The sequence below is a fragment of the Amblyomma americanum genome, chromosome 2 (genome assembly GCF_052857255.1).
Source record: "Amblyomma americanum isolate KBUSLIRL-KWMA chromosome 2, ASM5285725v1, whole genome shotgun sequence".
In the NCBI taxonomy this organism is placed as follows: domain Eukaryota; kingdom Metazoa; phylum Arthropoda; class Arachnida; order Ixodida; family Ixodidae; genus Amblyomma; species Amblyomma americanum.
The window spans coordinates 27,819,482-27,831,657 of record NC_135498.1 but is presented as its reverse complement, the minus strand read 5'-3'; the positions used below and the strand labels follow the sequence as shown (position 1 = coordinate 27,831,657).

The window sequence follows — 12,176 nt, the reverse complement described above, 5'->3', positions numbered from 1 at the left end:
GTAAACATGACATCGTCCAGCACGACTCATTGGTTCGCTGCCTCTATCAACCGCGTGAAGAAGCGCCCTGAACCGGGGCAAACTTTGGCTTGAGAGGACGTACCGCCGGTGTCTGTTACATATCCCGTTCAGCAAGCACCACCACACTGTCTTAAGTCAGTCGACAGTTGGGTTGACGTCACTCTGAGAAGAACATGGGTGGTTGACACCCAAGTCTGGGAAAGGATGACCCGTGCGTACATATAGCGGGTATGTTTAAGCCTGTATAGTAGCGTGCAAACTTCAATCCGAGATCGTAAGCAAAGGGTACCCGTTGAACAACGCTCTCCTTGCCGTCTGTAGACAAGATCTGCTGTGGAGGGAGATATGGCGGCTTGAGTCAGGCGTCGGAATACATATATGAATGTGCCTTTTTCAGTTGTAATCTCCCGTACTTTGTTCGTACGTAGGATTTAGCGACGTCGTGCGTGCGTGTGTGAGAAAGGAAAGAATTTTGTTTTCCTTTTTGTTCTTCCTTATCGTCGTGAGCTGCTGCGCGCTATTGTAAATATGTCCAGACACAAGGACACCACCGGCCAGTTCACAATACACACAAACACGACACTACACACGAGCGTGTGTTACCTTTCGGCTGTTTTTTTTTTTTTGGTCGGAGAGACACCGATGCATGTGTATACTCGCACGAGACGTATGTGTAACGTGGCGTCGGTTGGCAGCACGTGACCGCTTGATCTGCTGCCACCGCCGCCGGCATTTTAAATGTGCAATAATGAACGCATTATCGCTTTTAACGCTTTGGCATCTCTCGCTGTTTCGCGCTCTAGCTATTTCTATACGCGCGCCACCCTTGGAGAAAAAAAACACACAGCCTGGTTTGCAGGTTTGCATCCCGTTTCTCTTCTCGTTCGCTTTCCTGTGTTCTCTGTTTTACTGTTCCTCTTTTAATTCCATGTGCAATGCGCGAAGACCGTGGAAAAGGACCTTTTGTATTTGAGATGTTTTCTGTGCATTTTTTTTCACAGCATTTGCGTCGTAAATGCCGAGTTTTACGCGGATGGATAGATGGAAACAACATTTATTGGAAACAACGTTTATTGCGCGGTTGTTGGTTAAAGTCAGCATGATTTGTTGCTTATTGCCTTGTGGTATGGTGCTTGGGGTCGCACACGCGAGCAAGGACATTCTTTGCTCAAGATGTCCGCGATCTTGTGTATTACGGCGGTCGATCCCGGTAAGGTGACCGTACTGCCTTTGAAGGCCTTGCATGTAGAAAGTAAATAGGACGAAGGCTGATTTCACGACTGCGCAAAGGCAATTTATGAGTATAAATTTGTTTTACATTGCACGGAAGACTTCTCGTCCATTTCGTTTATCAAACCGTCGCAAGAAAATGCAACTCCCTGTCGGCATCGGACAAACGGTGGTTTAGGGCAAGGTTCTACTTGTTCGCCAAAATTATCACTAGTCGTTCCGAAGGTCTGAGCATGGTTAACTTTTATCTGTGTGCTGTAATATTTTCATATTTTTGTTTCTTTCTGTCTTCTTTCATGGTTTCTTTTCATTTCGCGTGTGTACATGACATCTCGAAGCTGTTTTCGTTTTCATGTTTCCGTTGCCAGCAGCTTTTACCGCTACGTGTGTTGCTGGGCGCCATTTGTTCCCGCTTTTATCTTTCCATCTTAGTTTCTTTGTATCGGGGAAGACACTTTGTTATCTGTGATTGTTCGGGATACAGCCCCCCCCCCCCCCCCCTACCATTTCCCTCGTCGTCCTTATTTTGACATGAACTTTGTCTCAAGGTTGTGCAAAACTTACCTCCTCTTCTCTTTCCCCCCGCTGCTACCATTTCACCAATTTTCATCTCTCTCAAAAACGGTGTCGCACATTCCGCAATAAAAAATTATGACGAAGTAATCGTCTGTCTGCTTTTTAGTTTTCTTTTGAATGCTTGCACAGGTCTGCAGTGCTTCGCCTTCGAGTGCAAGCTCCATCTCATGGCCCAGACCCCACAATACCTGGAACGGCCCAAACAACGCTCTGCAAGATCCTCACCAATCCTGCACCCTCTATCCCATATCCCTAACCAGCATCGTCAGGCATTCCTTTTCTAAATGTATTCTTTCGTTAATATTCCCTACTCACACTTTCTGTGATAGACGATAGCTAGAGAGTTTTTGAAATAGAGCCATTTACCGTGACTTCAACTGATCCCATCTTGTCAGATAACAGTCACCTCATGGTAATTATATCGGTTGTACTGGCAACTTAGCAACTGTCCTGTGTGGTGTTGTGTCGAAAACTGAATTGCAGCTAACCTCGCACCAGTTGGAACCAATCTGATTTTATTGGTTCCAGTTATGTTTAGGACAGTTCTGGCTGAACTTTCTTTTTACTCGAGTTAAACAAATATTCGCCACTCGGTCACTATATATTGATAGTGCTGGTAACTAAGCAATATGATATCCCGCTTTGTGTGCTAGTGCCCACTGCTGCTCCGCGCTCCAAGCAAGTGTTGCTCTTGTTTCTGTAGTTAAACGTGAACAGTTACTGATGACAAGAAACGTCTTCAAAAATTTCCAGTAAAATTGTTAGCGCACTCGCGTAGACTGGGTTATGTCCAAAATTTACTTTCCTAAGTTTTAAGAATTCCGTCTATAAACTCCACAACAAGGGCACCAGAAAAAGAGCAAACGGTTCATAAATATTACAGCAAAAATTAGAGACATCGTTTCGTGTAGCCGCGTACATCTCTGATCGGCTACACATTTATGTTTTGCATAATGCTTCCGGGGGCATTGCGTCAAGAGTGCAGTGCTGATAATCGCACTTGCTGGCTGTTACAGCAATTATTAATACATAGCTGTGTTTCCAACACAGCAACCTCTAATTTTGCTGCAAGACCTGTGGCTCAAGAAGGCTCCCCTAACGCCAACTTCGCCAGCAATGCTACCAGCAAAAAAGGGGGGGTATAGAGAGAGGGGGGGAGCAGCGTCTTGTCTGATGCATTGCTAAGGTACAGCCAAAATATTAGGTTCCGGATGTCAATATTACACAACCTTGAAGCACTAACAGAGCAATAAATAAAAAAATCGGGAACACTGTTCACACCAAGGAAATCCTCATTTTTTCAAGTACTTGAAAAAACGGGAAGATAATAAATCAATTCCTGGTTGCCTGGAGTTCTCAAGCATCTCTCGCCGCAAATGTGGTAAGCAATTCACTTCGCATTTCCATCCTTGTGTTACTGCTAGAATGGCCACCGCTCGCGTCGGAGTGCATCGTGAAATTAAATTTGACACAATTGTGAAAGTCCAGGGATAGTCTCGAGTCCATAATCGTCTGATTTATTTATTTATAAATTTATTTATGTACTGATTGATTGATTGATTGATTGGTTGGTTGATTGATTGATTGATTGATTGATTGATTGATTGATTGATTGATTGATTGATTGATTGATGAAGTCCTTTATTCATCCCCATATCAGTTCAATGGCATAATATGCCGGCAACCAGCATGAATACTAGCGCTCTTCATATTCCACAACATGTCTCTAGCACAATTAGAGCTCCAAAGTCTCGTATTTAATATACCCGTTAAGCGGAAGCTACTCATGACATAATGCTTAGGTATGTGACGTAAGATGGAGGTCAGCGGGTCTGCGAAACTGTCACGACGTCAGGCCCTTTTCCACACGTTTTTTTTTTTTCATACGCACAGGCATTCAACGTCTCCAAAACCTCTATAATGCGCCCTGCTGCGCACCTAAAAATGTGAAGGTGACAGTTTCGACGCGCCCAGCAATTGAAAGCACCCCGAATTTCGAAAGCTTGAAAGATCTTATTCAAGTTTACTTCCGCTGTTCTTCGCTACGCCGTATTTTCTGGCCTTAAACCTTGCAACAATGGTAAGCTTTAGCTGCTATCTCTTCAATCTCGTCATTATTCTTTGAAAATCTTCGGCTCAGTGCTCAGTGCTCTAATAAATGGGTACAAGCCAGTCCCGGCCCGGCGCCTGGCTTCTTCAGGGGTGTATGCTTGGAGGAGGCTCCGCAAACCCCGCTGCGCCCCTTCGAGGGCAATCCCAGTTTCGAACAACTCTGCCTGCAAACTGGTGAAAGCAAGTGAGGAATACAATTGAATAGTTCTCAAGTGAAGAGTACACTTGAAGAGCTCACTCCCAAGAGCACTGAGAGCATTGCTAACGTAAGTTGACTATCCCGGCATTGGTCGAAAATTTTCTTGCCATTCTGGGATTCTTTGAGACTACATCCCCTCGTCAGCTTTAATTGTGCATGAAAAGGACTCCCCGGTGCCCACCACCTTTAAGAAGAGTGCTGTGCTCCAGTCGACGCAAGCGCTATTCTCTGAACAGCCTGATGCCTCATACACGTTTCTTTCGTGCCGCTACTCCAACCTTCCCCTGTAGGGAACACTGGAACATTTGTACACTGGCCTTCACTTTTACCGACGCACGGTCCTTGAATTAGAGAACAGAGACAGGTGGTACAGCTCGAATACGACCCGTATCTGAACGCTGAGTGCTAAGTGCTGCCCTTCCTATGTAGTCAGAACAAAACCCCTTATCAATGGAGTGGTCAGCGTTCGCTTTCTTCGAGCAAGGTCTATTCAAACCACAGCTGAAAGGAACCGAACAAATGTGCGCGGTTCACGTACGTAAAGTGACAGCGGCCAAGAGGAGTCAGTGCGCGAAGCACCTGGGTGAAGAAATCATTCGAAATCGCTTGAGACGATAGCAGAGCGATGCATTTGAACTGGGCTGTGTTGTTTCTTCTTGTCGGACAGTTCTCAAGGTATGTCGGGCTGTACGTTTAAGAGAGAGGACAGTGAACTGTCATTTTATCGATGCCCTTTTGTTTAGGCAATACATTAAGAGTGCCAGAAAAAATGAGCAATGTTTCCTGGTTTACTTAGGCACAAAGTTCTCGTTCGACCCTTGTGAGCAAACTAATAATATTATAAGGGCGTACACTGAAGGGCCTATATGTTTTATAATGACGCAAAACCCTGATTTGAGAACCTATTAAAAAGACTTTAAGAGCAAATTGAATTTTATGATCTGCTCATTTTCCACGATTCCCATGATCGATGACCTATAGCTGCCTTACTGCGGCGCTTGCAGGCAGCTGCGCGAGATTTCCTTCCAGCATTTCCCGCATTAAATTATATGTTCTTACTCATTATATCGCGACTTTCTTATCGAAGGAGGCTCATCCGGCGAAACACGATGTGTCCCTTGCATAAGAGCTGTCAGGAAGTTTCCCTTTCGTTACCGTATTATACACACTGCACGGAATTTCTTTGCTTTGTAAACTGCTCGCTGCAACAGGTGCCGGGGCGATGCCAAAATGTGCGACCAGGTGATCTGCCAGGAAGTCGACCCTGCATCCTGCAAGTACGGCCTGGGAAAAGACGGCTGCTGCTACGTCTGCGCAAGGGTATGTGACTCACAGCGGCGACTACCGACTTCATTATTTGGTTGGGCACGCTTCTTGATAAGAAATAATTGCCTGCCACGTTAGTATCGCCCCACTCCGCTCCAAATTCATAGCACATCTCTAGGGCTGCAGGACTAAACTGTGCACTGCTGAAGAACGAACTGTATCAAAAACTCAGAGACCCAATGTGATTGATTGATTGATTGATTGATTGATTGATTGATTGATTGATTGATTGATTGATTGATTGATTGATTGATTGATTGATTGATTGATTGATTGGTCCAACATCTCGCAACAGCCTAGTGCTTAATCCGCTGTGCCCCAAGGCAACATCCAAGTGATTGATTGATTCATTAACCCCTATTGGCATGGAAGCAATGTCGTGTAAATGCAACGCATTTTAACATAGCCATTATTGATAGAAGTGCGTTCTCGTGTGACTGAGCTTCGCTAGCGAAATCTAGACCGTCTGTTTTTAGCGCAACTGGCTATGCTTGTTCCTTCGAAGTTTTGACGCCTGACTTGGCTTCGTTTTAAAAAGAGTTATCCTTGATCGTTCCTTGAACTTTTGCTTGAATCCGAATTTTCGTTGCAGAACAACAAAGAGCAATTATCTCACCTCGCTCCAGATGACGGAATAATAGCTTTGGGATTAGAGGTATTCGAGACTCCCCACCCTATACCGCGCATGATAACTAACGTTACTAACGGAAAAGCGCATTAGGAAGTTCGTATCACGTATTTACGCACTGACGTCTTGCTACGAACGCCACGGCCTACAGCGCGTGGTGGCTCTTGCGTGTTCGCGAGCAACTGCAGGTGACAGAGCTGCGCATAGTTACTATGCGATCCTTTCTCCCGATCCCTTCTCCACTGCAGTTCACCTTCATAACTCTCCTGCGCTACTCCTCATGTCACAGTTTGTCAAGCTGATGTCGCACTCGAGACCTTTGTCCATACGCTAATTTGTTTTAACCACGCCTTTGAACAGCGTTAACGCAACGTGGCAATCCCGTACGCCCGTGATGCGCAGGGTCCTGGAGAGACGTGCCTGACGAACGACAAGGAGTGCGGAATCGGCATGTACTGCCACACCGGCCGACCCTCCAGCATCTGGACCAAGGCCGGAGTGTGCGTCTACATGGACGCCCCCAGCCGCAAATAGGGGGCGCCACAGCGAAGCATTCGTCGGAGAGCAAGAACGCCTTGTTCGAAAGCAGACTGGGAGAGTTAGAAGAGAATAAAGAAAAGGTCTTCCTAGCCCGCTCTTTTTTTTGTTTAGATTAAAAGGAAAAGAAAGCTAGATGGGTTTTGGGATAACGTTGTGACAGGCTTCTAATGTTTGCTTTGCAAGCTCTGGCGTACTCCAGTACACAAATCACTGTAGCCCACACTTGGATTCATCTAATAGGTACCTTTAATGCTTTATCTCTGCTACGGAGACATTCACTCTACATTATACAGCACCGATAGGGGTTCTAATACATAAGAAGTGTTTACATTGAGTGAAAACATTGCATGTATCAAGTACAACATTACGTCTCCCTACCCTTTCTTTGTTGTTTCTTTTTCTGACCTTCCTCCTTTGTGGAGCAGGCAGTTGTCGTGCTCCTAATGATGACAGTTGCCAGCATGTTAGTACTGTACTTCTTTTATTTCAATATGTCTGTCTTCATGTTTAAAGACCGAATAGTGTCTAAGTTCTTGTTTCCTGAAAAAGGTCCTTCACATGTAAATCTGTCCGCAAATGACTCCACCGCACAGTACTGAAAATGTATATAGGTTTGAATGCGTCAGCAAATAGGATTATGGCACATTTGGTTTGGCTTTATAGGATGGACGTCCCAAAGCGGCTCAATCTATGATGGACGCCGTACTGGAGGGCTCCGGATAATTTCGACCACCTGTGGTTCTTAACGAGCACTAACAACGCACAGTACACGGACCTTTCACATTTTTTTCTCCATCGAAGTGCTACCGTAGCGGGCGGGTTCGGACCCACGACTTGCATTCACTGTGTGATGTAAGTGCACGGTAATTAACCACGGGTAATTGAAGTTATACGGAGCCCTCCACTAAGGAGTATCTCAAAGGCTGAATCGCTTTGGAAGCTTCATCCTATAATGTTAAACGAAATGTGCCATAATCCTATTTGTCGACCTATTCAAACCTGTACACATTTTTTAATAGGGGTAAATGTAGTAAGGCTGGTAATAAACTGAGTCTGGTGCTGGTGTTTGTCCCATCTTTCTCCGTCCTGCGTCTTGCCCTACTTAATTCATACGATTGCACGTCGATGAGTCGCGCGTCGATGAGTCCTTCTACGATAGAGCTACCGTATACACTCTTCAAGAGACGCGCGTGTTTTTTCTGTACTTTTTCGGGTGCGGCCCTTACTCAGAAGAGCCATTTTTCCGATCAGTTTTTCCCACTGCAGTAGTCGGACCCAGACTTTGTTGTGCGACGATTCATAATTTGCGACAAATATCGCGGGCTCTGCGAACCCTTCATAAAGATAGTTCATTAAAAGTCTATGGTAAACTCTTTTATTGCGCCCAAAAACAGGGGACCAGTCAAAGGACCGGTTGCGCTGACTTAGAGGAGGTCGGCGGGGATCCTTTGGGATGCCGCGGCCTCCACCGCGCGCTGGATAAGCCAGCGTTGGTCTGCTGGCTTGGAAGTACACAGGAGAGACTCCCACGTCTCTGGGGTGTTTGCGTTGTCTCTGTTGTAATGTGTACAAGTCCACACCATGTGTATGAGTGTGGCCGGAGTTGAGCAGTGTTTACACATGGGGGCTATCTGTTCCGGAAAGATCCTGCTGTATAAGAGGGGGTGTGGGAAGCTGCCAGTTTGTAGTTTGCGCTATTGGACGGCCTCGCGTCTTGTTACTAACGATCGCGGTGTGCGGGAGGATATGTGCACCTTTGGAGTCTGTAGTGCTGGAGTATGTCCGTGTAAGTGGTGAGTAGAGATAGTGAAGCGCGTGGGATATTAGTGTCAGCGGAAGCAGGGTGGCTGATTATACTCTCGGCTCGGCAGCTGAGATCTCGAGCGAGAGTGTGTGCCTGGGCGTTTCCGCTGAGCGACTCGTGGGCTGGAGCCCAAAGAAGTAAGCGAGATGTGGAAGAGGGTGCTGTAGAACGTAGAATGTGTAACGCCTGGCAAGAGATACGGCCAGCATCGTAATTGCGAATAGCCTGTTGAGAGTCACTGATGACGACTTTGGTATTAGGGTCGACTAGCGCGAGCGCAATGGCAACCTCCTCAGCTGCGGTGACTGTTTCTGCATTGCGAATGCTGCAGGCTGTGTACCAGCTGCGGTGAGGGGCGAGAGCTACCGCCACCATCGCTGGCCTCGATGGATGGTAAGAGGCGTCCGTATACGTGACGTCCGGACGTCCGCTGAAGCGTTTCTCGAACTGAGGAGCCCGGTCGGCCCGTCTCTCGGCGTGGTGTTCCGGGTGCATCCGTTTGGGAATGGGAGGAATGCGGAGATTTAGGTGATATTCCGATGTAAGTTCAGCGTAACTTGGGGCCGATCTCGGCGGGGAGATCCCAATTTGCTGCAGTACCGCTCGGCCAGCGTGTGTGAGTGAGAGCCGCTCATACTGGGCGGTGAGGGTTGCTTCGATCAGTTCGCTCACGGTATTGGAGATTCCGAGAGCCATGAGCTTATGGGTAGCTGTGGACATGGGAAGACCTAGGGCCGTCTTGTATGCTTTTCGAAGTGACGCGTCTAGCCGTTCGCTTTCGGCACGAGTGAGACGTAAGTAGGGTCCAGAGTAGGTGATGCGGGAGCAGACGAAAGCTTGAACGAGGCGCAGGAGGTTGGACTCTTGCATGCCATGGTGCTTGTTGGAGATTCGCTTAAGGAGGCGTCCGATCTGCACAACCGACTGGTCGATGCGTTGGATCGTGATGTTGTTGCTGCCGTTGGCCTGTAGATGCAAGCCCAGGATCCTGATGTTGTCTGTTCGAGGAATCGGGTTTCCTTGCACCTGGAGGTTGATGTCCGGAAGTATCTTTGAAGGGCGTCGTCCCGGGGAAGGAATGATGATATACTCGGACTTTGTCGCCGAGCACGTGAGGCCAACTGTACTTAGATAATCTCCGATCCGTTTGATCGCGGTCTGTAAAGTCTCTTCAATGTGGCCGTCACTGCCGCGCGTGATCCAAAGTGTGAGGTCGTCAGCATAAATGCTGTGATGCAGGTGGGGGATGTCGGCCAGTAGCTTCGGCAGGCCTATCAGTGCGACGTTAAAAAGCATCGGCGAAAGTACGGCGCCTTGCGGCGTGCCACGGTTTCCCGGAGAGATGATGGAAGGATCTCCCGTGCCGGCTTTAAGTTGCACTGTGCGGTCGGTGAGAAAGTTTCGGATGTACGCATACATGCGATGTCCGACACCGAGAGCTTGAAGTTGTTGAAGAATCGCTTCATGGAGGAAAAGTCTATGATAACAGCTACTGGTGGGAAGGCACTCTGAACAAGGACGGCATCTTCGTGTAATGGGCGTTCTATACGGTGCATGAACGGAGCGACGCGTCATCGGCTTGTTCGTACCGTGTGTCGCAGCCAACAGTTATGGCGCGTTCACACGTGGACATTCGGCGGCGAGAGGAAGCGGAATCCGCGGCCGCCGAAATGCTGTCTCGTTCACACTTCCCGGCCACCGCATCGCCGCTCATCGTCTGTGTGTCGTCTGCTCACGGCGTACACAGATGTGGCAAGAGGTTAATCGATGCTGTCTACCTACCAAAACCTTATGCACGCTTGCGTACACTAAATGCAGCTATTTTGTCGGACGTTACGACATTTCTAACCTTCTCACTTTTTTTTAAACGCCCAGTGGCGCCATCTGGTTGTTAGGACAGGAACCATTGTTGTCAACTCGACGACCCTTTTTAAGCCCAAAAGGGGAAGAATCGTCACCCGAAATAAAAAATTAAAGCAAATTTATCGCTCAAACGTTTTCTTATGGGCGAGATAAGACAAAGCGAAAAACCGCTGGCTCTTTTATGGCCTGTGAACGTGCTGAAAAATGCAGTAACAGCGACGAATCCAGTCCGAAGCGAGGCGTCCTGCATCGAAGGGCGCCGCCATGTTTGTCGCCGCGGGTACTCGCCTTCCTATTGGCTGACGAGATTCGGCGGATTTTTTTCCGGCGGCCTGGACCGGTCGGCCTTTCCGCTGGGTATTTCGGCGGAATCTCTGCCGCGGAAGCGGATTCCGCTCGCTCTCGCCGCCGAATGTCCAAGTGTGAACGCGCCATCACCCTCTGCATGGAACGCGCCACGAGAGAAAAATTAAACATACGAGAAACGCAGTTGCGTTTTTCCGAGGCTTTTTTTTTTCGAATTATCACCTGCCAAGCTGGGAGGAACGCGGCTGCTACACGAGGGTATTTTAGTGAGGTTAAACAGCTCTCCGTACGTTCACCTGTTTTCCTGTCGCTGAGGCCTTCCTTTTAGTACTGCTAGCATTCTGGAAGCATGTCGCCGCAGTTACCACCGGTCAGCGATGTATCGTGTATGTGGCGAGTGAACAGAAAAGAATCTCGACACCATGTCAAGGAAAGGAACTCATTTAGAGTAGGCAGTTTTGGTCGAGGGTTCTGAATACTTTTTTGTTTGCTTTCTCTGTATTGGAAGCAGTGAAATGATAGCTTACTGAATAGTATAGCCAAACAGAAGTGTCCTCTACAGGGCACCGTGGTGTATGTAACTCCATTCGTGTCGTAATTGTCAGTCGGTCTTTGCCTTTTCTCGCACTTTGCTTTGCGGTGTGTGCTTGCTTTATAACTACCAGACTCATGTAACGACTTTCCCAATGGGGCGACTGCGCGTATTGTGGTTGAACTTCGGGTTTCAGGAGCTTAAGATGTTAGTTTTAGTCATGCGGGGGAGCATCAAATGACAGGGATGTTAACGCGTCTGGTTTTGAAGCCAGAATCTTAGGATGAGTCTCGACACTTGAGTATGATAAATGAGCTCTGGTACTGACGTGCACTTTCAGGTTTTGAAGACCTTGCGCGACTCTAGAGTACAGAGAAAGCAGGTCGTAGACACAGAAAAAAACAAAAACAAAAAACAGAACCACATGCCTGCAACTAACAACGACAATCACAACACAAAAAAGAGTAAAACAGGTCAGTTTTAGTCCTCCTCTATCGGTTTTACAACCCCTTTCAATGCTGGATGCCCACTAAGCCTACTGAAATGTTTTTCGTGGAGACTAACTTCGTTATCTGAGTCTACTAGATGGCACGCTTACGCATGCGCCATTTGCGCCCTTTTTCAAAGGCATGAGCGTGCCATCTTTGGCCTCGCGGATAAGGAAGTCAGCGGCCTTGAAAATCGTTTTACTGACCTCATTTGAAACTCTGCATTGGAAGAAATAAAAGATTAGTTGCATTCTTTAGGTTGCATTGCATCTGTGATTTTCCTATTTGTGTCAGGTGGGCCCCACCATGGTGCGGACTATGAAAGTGGGTGATGATGATAGTGGGGATGACGACCATATACACTCGGCAACAGGTAGTCAAAGAACCATTCATAATTAGGATGATCTTCCCCTGCACGCATATCACCCGACACCAGTGATCAGCGACACGTTACGCGTTTACCATCACACGCTGTCCATTTTTCCGGTCATTTTGTTCCCCGCAGCTGCAGACTGGAACGACCTTCCAAGCGACATTATTGCCATCACTTG

General features: G+C 47.5%; 1 protein-coding gene across 1 annotated transcript; it reads left to right on the top strand.

Annotated features, from left to right (window-relative positions):
- Nucleotides 1-4,687: 4,687 nt before the first annotated feature.
- Nucleotides 4,688-6,694, top strand: LOC144118416 (endothelial cell-specific molecule 1-like). The gene is made up of 3 exons (XM_077651358.1): nucleotides 4,688-4,813; nucleotides 5,350-5,458; nucleotides 6,495-6,694. The coding sequence occupies exons 1-3, from the start codon at nucleotides 4,764-4,766 to the stop codon at nucleotides 6,624-6,626; spliced, it is 291 nt and encodes a 96-aa protein (XP_077507484.1). The 5' UTR covers nucleotides 4,688-4,763; the 3' UTR covers nucleotides 6,627-6,694.
- The last annotated feature ends 5,482 nt before the right edge of the window (nucleotides 6,695-12,176 follow it).

Excerpts from the sequence above, each read along its gene's own strand:
- LOC144118416 (XM_077651358.1), top strand. The coding sequence starts at position 4,764 with ATGCATTTGAACTGGGCTGTGTTGTTTCTTCTTGTCGGACAGTTCTCA. Across the intron at positions 4,814-5,349 it reads CTTGTCGGACAGTTCTCAAG|GTGCCGGGGCGATGCCAAAA; the intron begins GTATGTCGGGCT and ends TCGCTGCAACAG. Across the intron at positions 5,459-6,494 it reads GCTGCTACGTCTGCGCAAGG|GGTCCTGGAGAGACGTGCCT; the intron begins GTATGTGACTCA and ends CGTGATGCGCAG.